General features: G+C 39.1%; 1 protein-coding gene across 5 annotated transcripts in view; it reads right to left on the bottom strand.

The window, feature by feature from the left end:
* The window catches only part of slc8a3 (solute carrier family 8 member 3), a 177,915-nt gene that overhangs the window by 17,901 nt on the left and 141,910 nt on the right, over nt 1-18,104 (bottom strand). For 3 of the 5 annotated variants that reach the window (XM_047344982.1, XM_047344979.1, XM_047344983.1), the window contains one exon: nt 2,414-2,431. The exons of the other annotated variants lie outside the window; for them this stretch is intronic. In XM_047344982.1, coding sequence (XP_047200938.1) covers nt 2,414-2,431 — 18 coding nt within the window. The remainder of the gene's footprint in view (nt 1-2,413; nt 2,432-18,104) is intronic. 5 annotated transcript variants of the gene reach the window in all.

Genomic DNA, 18,104 nt, shown 5'->3' with positions numbered 1-18,104 from the left:
ACCTAATTTCCTGTAACTTTCTATATTCCCAGACTGTTTCCTGGTCATGTTTTGATTGTAGGTCGTAAAACCATGCTGATTAAAATACAGCCACAATGAAAGGGCCGCTCCTTCTATTGCAGAAATATCTGCCTTGGAAATGCAATAAAAATATGATGTAAAATACAGCCACTATAGCTTCTTAAGTTGTTAAATTCCAGTTTTACAGTCAGAATACTTGTTATTGTTTGCAAACACTCAGTCACACACTTGTTTTCAAACTCAGTCATTTTCAATGAACATTGACCACAGTAACATAAGAGTCCACAATGTGAAAAAAACATTAAAATCACAAAATAATAAAAAAAAGAAAATATCAGCTCGCTTCAGTGGTTATGGTTTAAACGCTACGTGAAATCATACCAAACTTTGACAATATGTGTGACTGTTGTAGATTTTTAATGAACTGCACCAATCCCAACACTTTGTTTAGTGTTGATGGGGAAAGACTGAAATAGAAGCTCCTGTCTCAAAAATAAATAGCTGTGATCTTTAGCAGTAAAACTACACCGCTGATTCTCTCACAGGGAGTACACTTCATGACTTGTGTAAAGTCACCCCAGACTGCTTGAAAATGTATAACTGTGAGTGGTTTGGACAACAACCTGTTGGTCTACAGCTATAACATCTGCTAATTTAGCAGTGGTTACACTCTGAAACAGAATGGAAATCCCTACAAAGTCATTTTAACATCCAAGCATAAGTGAAATATGCTCATCTCTGAAGAGAAATACTGCAAAAAAAAAAAAATCCTAACAATTTGAATGCATAGAAATAACTTTGCTGAGAGGGTTACTTCCACAATCTCTACACTAAGGTTACCTGATTTTCTTCATGTTTTTGAATATGAGTGCTGAAGAACAATGGGATATTCAATGTGGGATTACATGTTACATTTGCAAACAAAGAAAAATCTATCTTTCTGTATTGTATATAAAAAAAAAGAAACTATAGAAAATTTTAAACTGGGAGATAAATAAAACACACTACAATGAACATTAAACAGACACATTTCTTCTACTACAATATCCCATCCTTGGTTATCATAGATACAAAAAGCTCTGCCTGCCCACCAGACCCATTTTCGATACACATTTTGGGTCTACGATGGTATTTAAATGTTAATCTAGGGGCCCCAGAAGCTTACCATGGTTACTGGAAACAGTTTCTGCAGTTACATCCTATAAGCAGTGATATAACTAAATGATAAAGAGAAGCTTGTTAATTTTTAATAACAGAGCACCTAATATAGGCTGCATAATATGGTGGAGAGCACAGGAATGAATAAATCCTGTTGATTTAAAATTGAAATTAAACTCTTTAAAGACATCTTGACTACATCTACATCTTGAAGGCCACCTACTGACTGTCAACACACATCAAATATTTGTTTAAAATTGCACAATTTCAGTGTTTTGGGGAAGACTTGGTGAGTTTATACATCTGCCTATCATATCTATGGTATCTATCACAGCTCAACTGTGATTAGATGCTTCAAGAAGCTTTTGAATGCACACAATAAAGAGTTCCACAACATCAATTCTGTGCTGTCAGACTCCATCAGCAAGGAGTGGCTGCGGATCCGAATGCCTCTCATCCCGTTCTTTGTGTGACACCCCACTGAGCCACCTGGCGCAAGAAGCTTGTCATCTTTTATACGAGCCTTGAGCCCCAGCCTGCTGCTCTTTGCTGACAACATGCTTACCATTAAATATTAACAGTGCCATTAAAGATCACAGCCGGGCCTCGACTGATAGGAGGGTCTATCTACAAGCACACACACGGAGACATGCATAAAAAGCGTAATTGCTCCTGAGCACACATACACACTAAAAGCAAAATCAATTCCCTGACCAAAGACAGTGTGTACCATCATGCTGACAGGATTTCTCTTGCTCATTTTACAAATTTGATTATGCAGCCATTCCCTTGCTCTAAGCTGCTCCGCTACATGACACAGCTTCCTTGACACGGAAGAGGAACTTAATAATAATGCAATCAAACACGGGTAATTAAATTTCTAATTTCAAAACTGCTGGTTTTTATCTTGGCGGTTATCAGGTGTTTGAATATTAGCGCTGACTTGACAGGATAATATGGATAGGGGTTTATGACTAATAAATCCCCTGATTAGGCCCAAACCCATTGTCAGCTTATTGATAGAGATTGTTCTGTGACAGTTTTTAACAAAAAAAACACAAAGCAGCAAAAGATAAAAACTGATTTAAATGCAGCTTATTTAAATTTCATATTTTGACACAGAAACATTAAAAGCATCAACCAAAATTAGCATTTGGTTTCAAATAATGAAATAATCACGCCACACACAAAGGAGGTTAGTGAGGATGCATTCACAGAGGGATGGACAACTTACCATCAGCTAACAACAGGGCTGTAGGGGAGAGGAGAGAGGGAAGGAGGAGGAATGAATTCATGGAGAAAACGGGAACAGCAATGACCAACGGGAACACAGCACACAGAGGTTGGAAGAGACAAAAGGGTTAGAAAGTCAACAGGAAACAGAGAAATGTGGTGTAATAAGAGAATTTAGCAGATACCAGAGAACAGCATGACAATGATCCACTGACTACCTCAGAAACTGGGAGGATTGGGGTATTTTGTTGCCATTCAAATGTGGTGCATCATGGGAAAATATTTAAAACGGACTAACAAAATTCTGCATAATCTTTATCTAATACCAGAATCTGCATTTCCAAAACACCAATCTTTTCCTTCTAACCACAAAATGGAGTAGATATCTAGAAAATCCTCATATTGATTTAATTCATATTTCTATATAAAGGAAACTAATATGAAAGTATCTTAGGCTTTTCGTCTCATCAAGTATAACATGTTCAAAGGAAATCTCAAGGAGAATGAAAAATCTCAATAAAGCCATTCAAGATGCAAAATGTCAACCTATTTTACCCAATATGGGATATTTACAGCTATAAGGAGAGTAAATCTGCTCTGAGAAGTTAGAATTCTGCAGACAGGCAGCGAAAATGTAAACTCTATTGTGCATTGAGTAACTATCACCTGACACAAAACTTGACTAGAACCAGCTCTAAATAGCTGACATCACTCTTCAGTGGCATGTTTAAATTGGACAACCTGGCTCACGGCCCAGGGCAACAAGACCTTGGAGGGTACAGTTGCTCCCAGAATTAAAAGCTTATTTGCAAGACCATTCAATAGTGCCCTCAAACCATGTGCCTTATGTAAGCACTGTAGGAAAACATGACCAAACACTAAAACTAGCAGATGATGCCAAAGTTGGTGTCTCAGTTTTATTACTGTTTTCAGCGCAATACATGGTCTTGGCAGCATCATGCTGTGGGGATGCTTTTTTCCTCTAGGAACAGGGAAGAAGGTCAGATTTGATGGGATGATAGATTCACAAATAAGTTACATAATTAAACCTTACTGTTTTTTTTTTTTTTTTACAGAAAAGGCTTTGTTGTGGCAGTGGCTGTGTGTTTGGTTGTGTGTAGGTCAGTAATGGGAAGAGGCTTGTGGTGGTGGTGGTATGGTGTAGTAGGCCGAAATAGGGTCTCACGCAAAAGCTTCATGCAAGAACTGCAAATACTGATGACAGAGTAAAGTTTACTCAGATCATAAATAGTGAGCAAAATCTTTCCTAAGGTTTTAAAAATGGTTTAAAAAAGTGTAAGTTTTGTTCACCAAGTTAGGTACAAAAGTAGCAGACATTCTAGATTTGCGCCGCTCAAGGTGGCAGCAGGTTGGAGTAGCTCTGTTACTTTTGATTCTGATTTATTCTTTTTTGGGAACTATTCCTCTTGTGGTGGATACAGTTGATTTTTTTTGGATGACTGTCCACTCCAGTGTCGGATGCTGCGCAGCTTGGAGGATTTTTCTTAATACTTTCTATTTTTGGACATTTGTTATGATGCATTGCCATGGATGCTTCCCCAATAACAAACCTTGGATCACCAATGACCTGAAGGACCTGCTTAACAAGAAAAAAAGAGCCTTCAGAGAGGGAGACAGAGAATTATTGAGGAGTTTACAGAAGCAACTTAAAGTCAAGATAAGAGACAGCAAGGAGGTGTACAAGAAGAAGCTGGAGAGCAAGCTCCAGCAAAACAATATCAGAGATGTGTGGACAGGGATGAAGAAGATCACAGGCTTCAAGCAGAAGGATGATCAGACCGATGGAGGTCTGGACAGAGCCAATGAACTGAACACATTCTTCAATAGGTTCAGTTCAGAAACAAGCTTCGCATCCTCCTCTCCTGCTCACAGCCAAACAGACATCCCATCCTCCTTTGACCCACAGCTGTCCAGTAACACCTCACATTTTTTATCTTCCACCTCAGCCCTAGACCCTTCTGCTTCTACATGTTTGCCTTCAACCATATCAGAAGATGCTGATGCTTCCTTTGCTTCCCCCTTCCACCTGTGTGTCTCAAGAAGTCAAGTGAAGATGCAACTGGAGAGACTGAATAGGAATAAGGCTGCAGGTCCAGATCATGTCAGCCCTAGAGTCCTGAAGGCCTGTGCAGAGCAGCTCTGTGGGATTCTGCAGCACCTCTTCAACCTTAGCCTGGCCCAGAAGAAGGTTCCGGTGTTGTGGAAGACCTCCTGTCTTGTTCCGGTATCAAAGAAAACTCACCCATCAGTCCTCAATGACTATAGACCTGTTGCCCTGACATCTCACATCATGAAGGTCCTAGAGAGACTCCTGTTGGCCCACCTGAGTAAGCAAACAGTAAACTATCAGGACCCCCTTCAGTTTGCTTATTGCTGTGGAGATGGAGTTGAAGATGCCATCATACACCTGCTTCAACAAACCCACTGTCATCTGGACAAAGCCAGTAGCACTGTGAGGATCATGTTCTTTGATTTCTCCAGTGCATTTAATACAATCCAACCTGATTTGCTTTGTCAGAAACTCCAGAAGACTCAGGTGGAGGCCTCAACAATCTTCTGGATCAAAGACTACCTGACAAACACACCACAGTTTGTGAGACTGAAGGGTTGTGAGTCTAACCAGGTAGTCAGCAGCACAGGAGCACCACAGGGACTGTACTCTCACCATTCCTTTTCACTCTGTACACCTCAGACTTCCAGTACAAGACAGACTCCTGTCATCTGCAGAAATACTCGGATGATTCTGCAGTCGTGGGGTGGATCAGAGATGGACAAGAAGCTGAGTACAGGAAGGTGGTGGACCGCTTTGTGGCATGGTGTGGAAACAATCATCTCTTCTTGAACGTGACTAAAACAAAGGAGATGATTGTAGATTTTAAGAGAAACGGGAATAAGTCAAAAACTATTTATATCATGGGAGAAGAAGTGGAGGTGGTGTAGGAGTATAAATACCTCAGTGTTCACCTGGACAACAGACTAGAGTGGAGATGCAACTGTGAAGCCATCTACAAGAAGGGACAGAGCAGACTGTAGTTCTTGAGGAAGCTTAGGTCCTTTGGTGTTTGCAGCAAGATGCTGCATATCTTCTATAAGTCTGTTGTGGAGAGTGTGATCTCTTCTGCCATCATCTGCTGGGGAAGCAGCATCAGAGCCAGGGACTTAAAAAAGCTCAACAAGCTGATAAAGAAGGCTGGCTCTGTTCTGAGGACTCCTCTGGAACCTCTGGAGATCATTGTACAAAGAAGGATTCTTCATAAAATGAAGAACATTATGGAGAACCCTGAGCATCCTCTTCATGAGACTGTCCTACAACAACAGTGTCTTCAGTCAGAGGCTTCTTCAGATCTGCTGTAAGACGGAGCGCTACAGGAGATCCTTCCTGCCCACAGCCATCAGCATCTACAACGGCTCTTTGAGGAAACCTTCATAATATGAGCTATAACAACATTTAATTTCCCTTTGGGATTAATAAAGTATTTTTGAATTGAATTGAATTAAATTTATTTTCTTTTCTTTTCACTAGATATTCTACATTCGATACATCAAGAAATAGAGTAATAGTATCACAGTTGACAGCCTCTGGTTGCAAATACTTTAAATAAAAACCTAATTCTGGGGACTTTGTGCATTTTGCAGAGCAGCAAAGCACCACCACCATAAATGAAAATGTAAACAAATATTTAAAAGAGCAAAGTGTGAAACATATGAAATTTTACCTAGTGGCAAAATACTTTCCATATCATATATTTGGTCAAAAAATGCAACAAGTAGAAAACACAAATATTTTATCACCACGTAAATGTCACAACAATTGCATTGGACTGGAAACAAGTCTGTAGCTAAAAGATGTTTATATTGTAGCTGAAGTATGTCGCACCACACTTCAAGTGAATAATATTACTGCAGGTATATTGTTCCATCAAGGAACTGTGCTAGGTGGCTGCTGTTTGGTGCTACGATGCACATTTTCTTCAGTAAAGAGCCGAATGCCAGCAGAAGAAGTAAAATAGATAATTATAGTGAATTTGGCCAATGTATTAGACCTAGCATAAACTTTCTTTGTTAGTTTTCTCCTGTATGGCCCTTTTTGGTGGAAGATTTGTTTTAACTCTGAAGACTACAGTACAGAAGGTAACACATATATGTCTCCTATAGTTTTAAAACCTAAACTCAACATGCAATGTGTCTTTGATCAAACTAATCCCTAAATGACAGAATGTATTGGGGGATATCGTGCTACAGAGCTGTACATATTCAATTTTACTAGAGTATTAGGTTGTAATTAGCAGAGGCACTTTTGTTGTTCAGTAATTAGTCAACAGGGGAACTGATTTTCCACCAACTTCCCTAGTCTGACCCAATATTTTTAAAACTAAATTGTACTCATGTTGACATTTCTGTTAATATTAAGATTTTGCTCTGTTTGTTCACTCATCTCTGCTGTCTCTTTGGTGACGCCACAAATTAGCTCACATGCTCCTGGCAGAGGATAAACTATGATGAAATTAAGTGACAAAGAAGGAAAGAGCATTGAAAGACTTATCTAGTTGGGAAGATAATTACAGTGCCTTTCCACCCTTTCCACCCTCTTGAAGGTTTCACATTTTGACTGATTGCAACTTCAATGTTTTTTATTGGGGTTTTATGTGATAGACTAACACAGATTCTTGTGTGTTTGTTAAGTGGTAGGAAGACATCTTATCTTGCTATGATTTGTGGGTGTTTTTGGGTTTTGTTGGTCTGTTTCACAGTTAAGATTTTCAATCATGTTTCTGCTTATTATTTTCCTAGTCATGCTTTACTTTTTGTCTTCTAGTTCATGTGTTGTTAAGTTTTTGGATCTGGTTATGCTTTCGTTTCATGTTTTTCTAGTTATGTTTCTATTAGTTTGTATTCTTGAATTCCTGTTTTGCTCCAGTCACGTTTATTCTCTCCTGTCAATTAAGTTTATTTGGTTCACCTGCACCTAGTTAATGTGTCTTGCTTCACCTGGTTCACACTCCATATACACACACCTGTTCTGTTTATTCCTTGCAGAAACATTTTCTAATCATGCTCAAGTCTTATTTTCTGGATCATGCTCACGTCTAGTCATCTCGATCATGCTTATGTCTTGTTTTTTGGATCATGCCAAGCCTGTCTTGCCTGACCGTTTATTGTTTTGTTCCTGCCTCTTGTTATGAGTGAGTTTTTGGTAATTAAAGCTTTTTTTTCTCACCGTCATGCTGCCTGCTCGTCTGCATTCTGGGGTCCAACGCTACACAAGTCATAACATATCTGTTTTTTTTTGTTAATGAATAAAAATCTGTGTGGCATGCACACTGAATTCGGCCTCCCTGATGGAATACTTTGTAAAACCGCCTTTAGCTGTCTACACTGTTGTAGGAATTAACCCATTTTACAAGCAAAACAAAGCCGCTTAAACTGACCAACTCTTTACTTAAATCTTGTTCACAGAGACCTGATACAGTAACTGGCCTGTTTATTTTAAGAGGCAGCTTATCACCTTCCTAAATCAAGATCAGGACCCTCAATTTATCGTTATTACTAGGTAAGTACATTAATCGCTGTGGGTGACTGGCTTCATTATCACTAATGCTAGCAGAGTTGTATGATCTAAAGCCAGGTGTGGCAGAAAACACAGCTGGTAAGGCTGAGAATCCCCAACAAGTATTTTAGCAAACGCAGTATTTAAATGAAAAGATAACACCAAAGTCTCTATTAACCAAACCATACCAGTATAACTTCATTAGTGGAGGGAGGGAATAATGTTTCACCAGTGGTACAGAATATATCGTTTAAAGTCAGTTGTTAAATTGTTTTGAAAGAAAAAAGAAACAAACCAATTCAACTACCTGAGAAAGGATGTAAAACATCAAATCAATTATTATTATGCAGGATAAAAAACAAAAACAAATCATTTGTCCTTTCAGAGTATGTGCTTTCAGAGCCTTGTCTGCTGATGTATACTAAATAAATAGTAATTCTTAATATACTAACAGTGGTAAAGAAACATGTTTTATACAACATTTCAGCTTTGTCAATAGGGCGGACATGTTGGGTTTATGTGCCTATGTACAGGTCCTTCTCAAAATATTAGCATATTGTGATAAAGTTCATTATTTTCCATAATGTCATGAGGAAAATTTAACATTCATATATTTTAGATTCATTGCACACTAACTGAAATATTTCAGGTCTTTTATTGTCTTAATACGGATGATTTTGGCATACAGCTCATGAAAACCCAAAATTCCTATCTCACAAAATTAGCATATTTCATCCGACCAATAAAAGAAAAGTGTTTTTAATACAAAAAAAGTCAACCTTCAAATAATCATGTACAGTTATGCACTCAATACTTGGTCGGGAATCCTTTTGCAGAAATGACTGCTTCAATGCAGCGTGGCATGGAGGCAATCAGCCTGTGGCACTGCTGAGGTCTTATGGAGGCCCAGGATGCTTCGATAGCGGCCTTTAGCTCATCCAGAGTGTTGGGTCTCGAGTCTCTCAACGTTCTCTTCACAATATCCCACAGATTCTCTATGGGGTTCAGGTCAGGAGAGTTGGCAGGCCAATTGAGCACAGTGATACCATGGTCAGTAAACCATTTACCAGTGGTTTTGGCACTGTGAGCAGGTGCCAGGTCGTGCTGAAAAATGAAATCTTCATCCCCATAAAGCTTTTCAGCAGATGGAAGCATGAAGTGCTTCAAAATCTCCTGATAGCTAGCTGCATTGACCCTGCCCTTGATAAAACACAGTGGACCAACACCAGCAGCTGACACGGCACCCCAGACCATCACTGACTGTGGGTACTTGACACTGGACTTCTGGCATTTTGGCATTTCCTTCTCCCCAGTCTTCCTCCAGACTCTGGCACCTTGATTTCCGAATGACATGCAGAATTTGCTTTCATCCGAAAAAAGTACTTTGGACCACTGAGCAACAGTCCAGTGCTGCTTCTCTGTAGCCCAGGTCAGGCGCTTCTGCCGCTGTTTCTGGTTCAAAAGTGGCTTGACCTGGGGAATGTGGCACCTGTAACCCATTTCCTGCACACGCCTGTGCACGGTGGCTCTGGATGTTTCTACTCCAGACTCAGTCCACTGCTTCCGCAGGTCCCCCAAGGTCTGGAATCGGCCCTTCTCCACAATCTTCCTCAGGGTCCGGTCACCTCTTCTCGTTGTGCAGCGTTTTCTGCCACACTTTTTCCTTCCCACAGACTTCCCACTGAGGTGCCTTGATACAGCACTCTGGGAACAGCCTATTCGTACAGAAATTTCTTTCTGTGTCTTACCCTCTTGCTTGAGGGTGTCAATAGTGGCCTTCTGGACAGCAGTCAGGTCGGCAGTCTTACCCTTGATTGGGGTTTTGAGTGATGAACCAGGCTGGGAGTTTTAAAGGCCTCAGGAATCTTTTGCAGGTGTTTAGAGTTAACTCGTTGATTCAGATGATTAGGTTCATAGCTCGTTTAGAGACCCTTTTAATGATATGCTAATTTTGTGAGATAGGAATTTTGGGTTTTCATGAGCTGTATGCCAAAATCATCCGTATTAAGACAATAAAAGACCTGAAATATTTCAGTTAGTGTGCAATGAATCTAAAATATATGAATGTTAAATTTTCATCATTACATTATGGAAAATAATGAACTTTATCACAATATGCTAATATTTTGAGAAGGACCTGTATATGTTTTTCATTTTATTTCTAGCAACCAGACAAAGACTGATTGGTTGGAAAAAAGGCTCTGGAACAATATTATTCTTGCATGTTACCATTTTGTCCCCTTCTACTTCTACTTCATTTCATTTCATATAATTTCAACAGTGCGTACCCATGTACTTCATTGCGTATTATCTAATTACTTGGAGAAATCTGGAGATGAAAGACTATAAAATACTCAAATCCAAAAAACAATTAAAAGGATTTATGTGCATACGTTGCATAAAAAGAAGCATACTCATTCTTTTTTATTGTCTGACGTTGAAACCGATGAACGGCTGGGATTACCAAAATTATTTCAATGTAATAAAAATGCCAGAATAATGACCAAAAAAATCAAATTATTTTAGTTTTGTTGCTTTCATCAAATTCAGTAGTTCACATACATTTCATTTGAACTGTACACAAACCTTCTATACAGATGAACGTGACACTGTCAGGCATTTGGAAATTGTAGGAAGAAGCAGATTTGTGGAAGACCTCGGTTCTCTTCCTGATGTTTTGACAGATCTCTTTTGATTGTTTGATGATGTCACACATGGCAGCTGTATATTTGAAGTGTTGCCTTAAAGTAAGTCCACAGCTGAAATAAGCTATTGAAAGCTTATAAAGTCCTGATATCGTCATCTGGGCTTTCTCAAAATGTTTACAAGAACAGCAGGTAAAAAAGTAAAAAAAAAAAGAACAACTGAAAAAAATGTGTTTTTTTTCTCCTTTTTGTTTAACCAGAAGTTTACATACATTCAGACTGCTATTCTTTGAATCTTTATTCTATTCATTTGGAACACAGAAATAATTTTGTTAATTGTAATAGACCTAAAACAGAAACTATTTCAATCTGATTTAATGTCAAACAGTGAGGAAAATGGTGACGTTTTATACATATTTTACATTTAAATATCAGCAAATAATAGTCCTCTTCTACACTTTTAAATCCTGGTTAACACAACAGGCATATGTGGTGTTCATGTTTTAACTTAATACTAAAAAGGGTCCAAATTTTCATAAAAAGATCCAGATATGAAGGGCTGTCCTGTTTGAACACTGTCATTCACCCTCCGTTATAAGGAACATTCAAGATTTACTCTGGAAAGTGAACATTAACCAGAATCCTTAGGATATGTGCTATATTTCAAGACTTCATTATTAATTAAATAATTTGGTGTGACTGTTATGATGGTGTCATATAGTCATTCATTTATTTTTGGCCCTCTAGGCAACTGCAAAACAAGTGGTGTTAGTGCAGACTACATCATCAAGTGTGAGCATGACTGAGGTGCTGAACTTCTGCACAGGGCATTCTACAACCTTGGGCCAGCTCTGCAAAGCAGATAAAAACCCTCCTCTTGACGGTAATGAATCAAGCCATGGTCAACCCAAAACATTCTGCAGAAGGCTGCTCCTTTTGTACCTAAAAACAGGGGGCAGGAAACAGCCAAAACTACAGAGGTATAAAAAACATTTGCTGCTTGCAGTGTCATCAGGTGAGGAAATGGCAAATATTTTTCTTCCGTTGGCTGCAGGAACCATGCTTAGTATCAAAACACCAAAGTTTTACTATTAAATGACCTTATTTCCATTTTCAAAGCTTGACCACCAATGGTGATCAGATACAGAAATTCCCTGATGATTTTTGGGAAGAACGGAAAATAGTTTTCTCCACTGAAGTACTTTGCTACGTTCATCTAACTGAACATCAGCTCAGAAAATTACGTAATAGCGTAACATTGCTCCATGAATGAGGAAAATAAGTCTGTTTCTGACAAATAAATTAATTCAACATGTCTAAAAGGTCTCAAAAATGCACAGCCAGATGATATAAATTGTGTATATATATATATATATATATATATATATATATATATATATATATACATATACATAGAAGAAGGTTATTTAGAGCGACTCACTCCCCAGTGCTGTTATTCTGCCAGCAAACGTACTGCTGGAAAGGGGAAAAAATCACCTGAAGGACATAATTAGCAGGCTGGAGTAATATGTGTTTGTTGGCGTCTCAGTTTAAGTGTTATCATCTCACATCTGTGCTCTGAGTCCTGGAATCAATACAGCACCGATAGACACCTTCTCTCTGCACAAATCATTAGGACTGAATGATCATTTGGCTTATCAAGGCTACTCAGACCTGGGCCTGGGTGAAGGTTTGAAAATAAGAATGAGGATTATAGAATACATAGATAATATATTATAGATTATTATATAGATTATAGGGCTGTACGGTGGCACAGTTGGCAGCACTGTTGGAGTTCTCCCTGTTCTCCCCGTGCATCCGTGGGGTGCCTCCGGGTACTCAAGCTTCCTCCCACAGTCCAGATAAATGACTGTTAGGTTAACTGGTCTCTCTACATTGCCCTTAGGTGTGCATGGTTGTTTGTCCTGTTTGTCTCTGTGCTGCTCTGCGATGGACAGGCGACTTGTCCAGGGTGTACCCCACCTCTCGCCCGTAGACTGCTGGATATAGACACCAGCTTCCCTGTGATCGCCTTTCACTGTGTGCCACATGTAGGCCAGACACTTCACTTTGGTGTTGGTCTGTACCATGTTATCCTAATAATATGCATTGAGGTTTGTGGTTGTTATGTGGTTATGTAAAGTTCAAAGGATATGAGACACCTTACAAGTACAAATATGGAAAGTCACTAGTTTGTCAAGCTGCCTATTTCTAGTTTTACAAGAAAGTCTTAAATTAAAAAAGATTATTCAATCCATTTTAATGTTAAGTCTATTTTTATGTCATTAGATTGCTTTATTAACAAAGCCAGACTACAGGAGTGAATGTTTGCATATGGGTTGTTGCCATTTGTGATGCCGACTACAGTAATTTGTTGACATCAGTATGTTTAGTTGACATATATTTATTTTTCAAGCTACTGTCTCAAAACAGACATGTCTGATAAGATGTCTGATTACTCTCTCATGTGCCAAGTTCTAAAAGTTTGTCAAACATTTCTGAGGCTGAATGGCTCTAATGTTTGGAAGTACTTTAAGTTAAGTGATGATTACCAGAGCTTTGGAAACTCTCTAGGTTTTGTTTCGAATCACAGCACCCCACGCGCCATGCATGTGAAGAGGAAGAGATGGACCTAGGGGCTAATGAGAAGCTGAAAAAAAGATATAAGTAGTCTGTCTGCTACATTTTCACATTCTTCCTGCATGTTTGACCAATCAGCCGCCTGCCTTTTTCCCCGCACGCATTCATGTGCAGAAGCCAAAATTAATTTAGCTTTATCATATTTTATTTTATTTATTTATAAGTCAAATGAACACACAATGAATCAAATTTAAACCTTACACATTCCTAAGAATTACATACGATAAAATAAATAATTGGTATTTTAACGTTGGTCTCTTTTTCACTTAAAGTTGTAACAGAAATAGATTTATACTGATGGAACAGAGGTCTACTTTTTTTCCAGATCAGGATCATCATATACGACATTCCCAATTACTAAGAAGTTATAATTTGTAAATGCAGAAATATCAAGAGTTTGATTCTATTTATTTTTCTCATGCTGGAAAAAAAAAAAAAATATATATATATATATATATATATACAGTACAGACCAAAAGTTTGGACACACCTCATTCAAAGAGTTTTCTTTATTTTCATGACTATGAATATTGTAGCTTCACACTGAAGGCATCAAAACTATGAATTAACACATGTGGAATTATATACTGAACAAAAAAGTGTGAAACAACTGAAAATATGTCTTATATTCTAGGTTCTTCAAAGTAGCCACCTTTTGCTTTGATTACTGCTCCACACACTCTTGGCATTCTTTTGATGAGCTTCAAGAGGTAGTCACCTGAAATGGTTTTCACTTCACAAGTGTGCCCGATCAAGTTTAAAAGTGGGATTTCAAGCCTTATAAATGGGGTTGGGACCATCAGTTGTGTTGTGCAGGAGGTGGATACAGTACACAGCTGATAGTCCTACTGAATAGACTGTTAGAATTTATATTATGGCAAGAAAAAAGCAGCTAAGTAAACAAAAACGAGTGGCCATCATTACTTTAAGAAATGAAGGTCAGTCAGTCCGAACAATTGGGAAAACTTTGAAAGTGTCCCCAAGAGCAGTTGCAAAAACCATCAAGCGCCACAAAGAAACTGGCTCACACGAGGACCGCCCCAGGAAAAGAAGACCAAGAGTCACCTCTGCTGCGGACGATAAGTTCATCTGAGTCACCAGCCTCAGAAATCGCAGGTTAACAGCAGCTCAGATTAGAGAACAGGTCAATGCCACACAGAGTTCTAGCAGCAGACACATCTCTAGAACAACTGTTAAGAGGAAGTGTGATGGTGTGGGGGTGCTTTGCTGGTGACTCTGTTGGGGATTTATTCAAAATTGAAGGCATACTGAACCAGCATGGCTACCATAGCATCTTGCAGCGGCATGCTATTCCATCTAGTTTGCGTTTAGTTGGACCATCATTTATTTTTCAACAGGACAATGACCCCAAACACATCTCCAGGCTGTGTAAGGGCTATTTGACCAAGAAGGAGAGTAATGGGGTGCTGCGCCAGATGACCTGGCCTCCACAGTCACCGGACCTGAACCCAATCGAGATGGTTTGGGGTGAGCTGGACCGCAGAGTGAAGGCAAAAGGGCCAACAAGTGCTAAGCATCTCTGGGAACTCCTTCAAGACTGTTGGAAAACCATTTCAGGTGACTACCTCTTGAAGCTCATCAACAGAATGCCAAGAGTGTGCGGAGTAGTAATCAAAGCAAAAGGTGGCTACTTTGAAGAACCTAGAATATAAGACATATTTTCAGTTGTTTCATACGTTCAGTATATAATTCCACATGTGTTATTTCATAGTTTTGATGCCTTCAGTGTGAAGCTACAATATTCATAGTCATGAAAATAAAGAAAACTCTTTGAATGACAAGGTGTGTCCAAACCTTTGGTCTGTATTGTATATATACAGGGGTTGGACAATGAAACAGAAACACCTGTCATTTTAGTGTGGGAGGTTTCATGGCTAAATTGGACCAGCCTGGTAGCCAGTCTTCATTGATTGCACATTGCACCAGTAAGAGCAGAGTGTGAAGGTTCAATTAGCAGGGTAAGAGCACAGTTTTGCTCAAAATATTGAAATGGACACAACATTATGGGTGACATACCAGAGTTCAAAAGAGGACAAATTGTTGGTGCACGTCTTGCTGGCGCATCTGTGACCAAGACAGCAAGTCTTTGTGATGTATCAAGAGCCACGGTATCCAGAGTAATGTCAGCATACCACCAAGAAGGACGAACCACATCCAACAGGATTAACTGTGGACGCAAGAGGAAGCTGTCTCATAGGGATGTTCGGGTGCTAACCCGAATTGTATCAAAAAAACATAAAACCACGGCTGCCCAAATCACGGCAGAATTAAATGTGCACCTCAACTCTCCTGTTTCCACCAGAACTGTCCGTCAGGAGCTCCACAGGGTCAATATACACGGCCGGGCTGCTATAGCCAAACCTTTGGTCACTCATGCCAATGCCAAATGTCGGTTTCAATGGTGCAAGGAGCGCAAATCTTGGGCTGTGGACAATGTGAAACATGTATTGTTCTCTGATGAGTCCACCTTTACTGTTTTCCCCACATCCGGGAGAGTTACGGTGTGGAGAAGCCCCAAAGAAGCGTACCACCCAGACTGTTGCATGCCCAGAGTGAAGCATGGGGGTGGATCAGTGATGGTTTGGGCTGCCATATCATGGCATTCCCTTGGCCCAATACTTGTGCTAGATGGGCGGGTCACTGCCAAGGACTACCGAACCATTCTTGAGGACCATGTGCATCCAATGGTTCAAACATTGTATCCTGAAGGCGGTGCCGTGTATCAGGATGACAATGCACCAATACACACAGCAAGACTGGTGAAAGATTGGTTTGATGAACATGAAAGTGAAGTTGAACATCTCCCATGGCCTGCACAGTCACCAGATCTAAATATTATTGAGTCACTTTGGGGTGTTTTGGAGGAGCGAGTCAGGAAACGTTTTCCTCCACCACTATCACGTAGTGACCTGGCCACTATCCTGCAAGAAGAATGGCTTAAAATCCCTCTGACCACTGTGCAGGACTTGTAAATGTCATTCCCAAGATGAATTGATGCTGTATTGGCCATAAAAGGAGGCCCTACACCATACTAATAACTTATTATGGTCTAACACCAGGTGTTTCAGTTTCATTGTCCAACCCCTGTATGTATATATAATTAATATATATATAATTTATACTTTAAAGAGCAAAACGTCTTTTACATTTTATTTTTTGATGCACAAAATAGAAAAAATAATAAATTAGCTTTCTTTTTTTAGGAAAACAACAATAACAATAATTTTGAAAAATCGATTAATTAAAAAAATCAATTAATAGATTAGTTGAAAATACAAATGTTTGGTGCCACTAAACCATTGGTGTTAGTGTCACCGATGGTTTGCATGTAAAATATCCACACACCACCACCACATTATCTCAAATTTAAAGAGTTATGTTACAGTTGTTAGGATATTAAACTGAAAAACAAAATATCTAGCCTCATGGTGGCACTGGAGTAACTGGGAACAACTAAGTTATTATCTTTTTCACACTGGTAAAGCTGTTACAGACCGATGTTTAAAGGAAACAAAAGAGGAAAGGAAAAGATAGAAAGTCAGAGGATGCATGTGTGAAAGAATGTAGAGATATATAGAGAAGGAGGAGATAAGATGTCTTTGCTTTGTATCAGATACAGTCATGATAGGAATGCGTTTTAAGTCTTTGTTAGTGAAGCATCTTCATTTATGAAATATTTAGACAAATAATGTAGGCCCACATCAGCAGAGAGCAAATAGGTAGACATGCAAATTCAGACTGAAAAACTTAAAAAGTCTGTGTCTTTCCTGCATCTGAAGTTGATGTGATAAAATAATAACATTTCAGGATCTCAGCTGAGCGACCACCGGGCCAACTTGTACCAAACAGACACATGCTTGCACACATCCATGATGTGAGAGAACTGAGATGACTAAGACAGATGCTTCAGCTGCCTTTATTACCTTTCAATATGCAGCCTGTATAACACGTCCATCATCTTGTTATGCCGGATCTGTGTTTCTGACAGTGCGGATTCACAGGGAGCCAAAATGCTAAGAGCACCCCATACTTCATCTTTTGAAGCGGCACAGCTAGACTGGGTAAACTGATAATTTACCTGAATGCTGAGTGATTTCACTCGAGCATCTTGATGGAAGGCTTTCATGGCTGAAAAGTCATGTTTTTAATCCCGCCGAGCTAATTAAAGCTGCAGCGTGTGACATTTTGACATCAATAAATCTTTAACTCATTCATCTTGAGATATCACACTGATTACAGTAAACAAATGCAATAATTGCCAGGAAAACTGGCAGTGTCTACCAACATTTTTTCTATATTGCTATTTAACTCCATGTTGGTGTTTTTTTTTCCGAGGTAAATAATAGTAGCAAGAGTTGGCAGGTCTACATTAGGAAGCTGAATATTTTAAAGATTCTCATTAGTGAGTGTCTTATATCGCCTGACATGTGTTTTGTAGCGAACTATTAATATCTAATATAGTTGAAGCCAGATATTTACATACACTGCGTAAAAAATTTTTTTTTCCCTGTTTGGCATTAAATCAGGCTAAATGTTTACTGATTTAGGTTAGTTAGGATCACCAAAAATTATTCCTCTTTGTTTTAATATTGTTCTTTCTCTGAGAATGTTTAATCTTTCTTAATAAGCAGAATGTTCCTACACACAGAAAGATGATTATGTTTTTGAACTTCTGAATATATCTAGTCAGCCAGTCAGGCATTTTCTACCGCTTCTTCCATATTGGGTCAATGGGGAAGCTGGTGCCTATCTCCAGCAGTCTAGGGGCAGGAGGTGGGGTACACCTTGGACAGGTCGCCAGTCCATCGCAGGGCAAC

The sequence above is a fragment of the Girardinichthys multiradiatus genome, chromosome 19, assembly GCF_021462225.1.
Source record: "Girardinichthys multiradiatus isolate DD_20200921_A chromosome 19, DD_fGirMul_XY1, whole genome shotgun sequence".
NCBI classification, from domain to species: domain Eukaryota; kingdom Metazoa; phylum Chordata; class Actinopteri; order Cyprinodontiformes; family Goodeidae; genus Girardinichthys; species Girardinichthys multiradiatus.
This window is presented reverse-complemented; position numbering and strand designations above follow the sequence as displayed.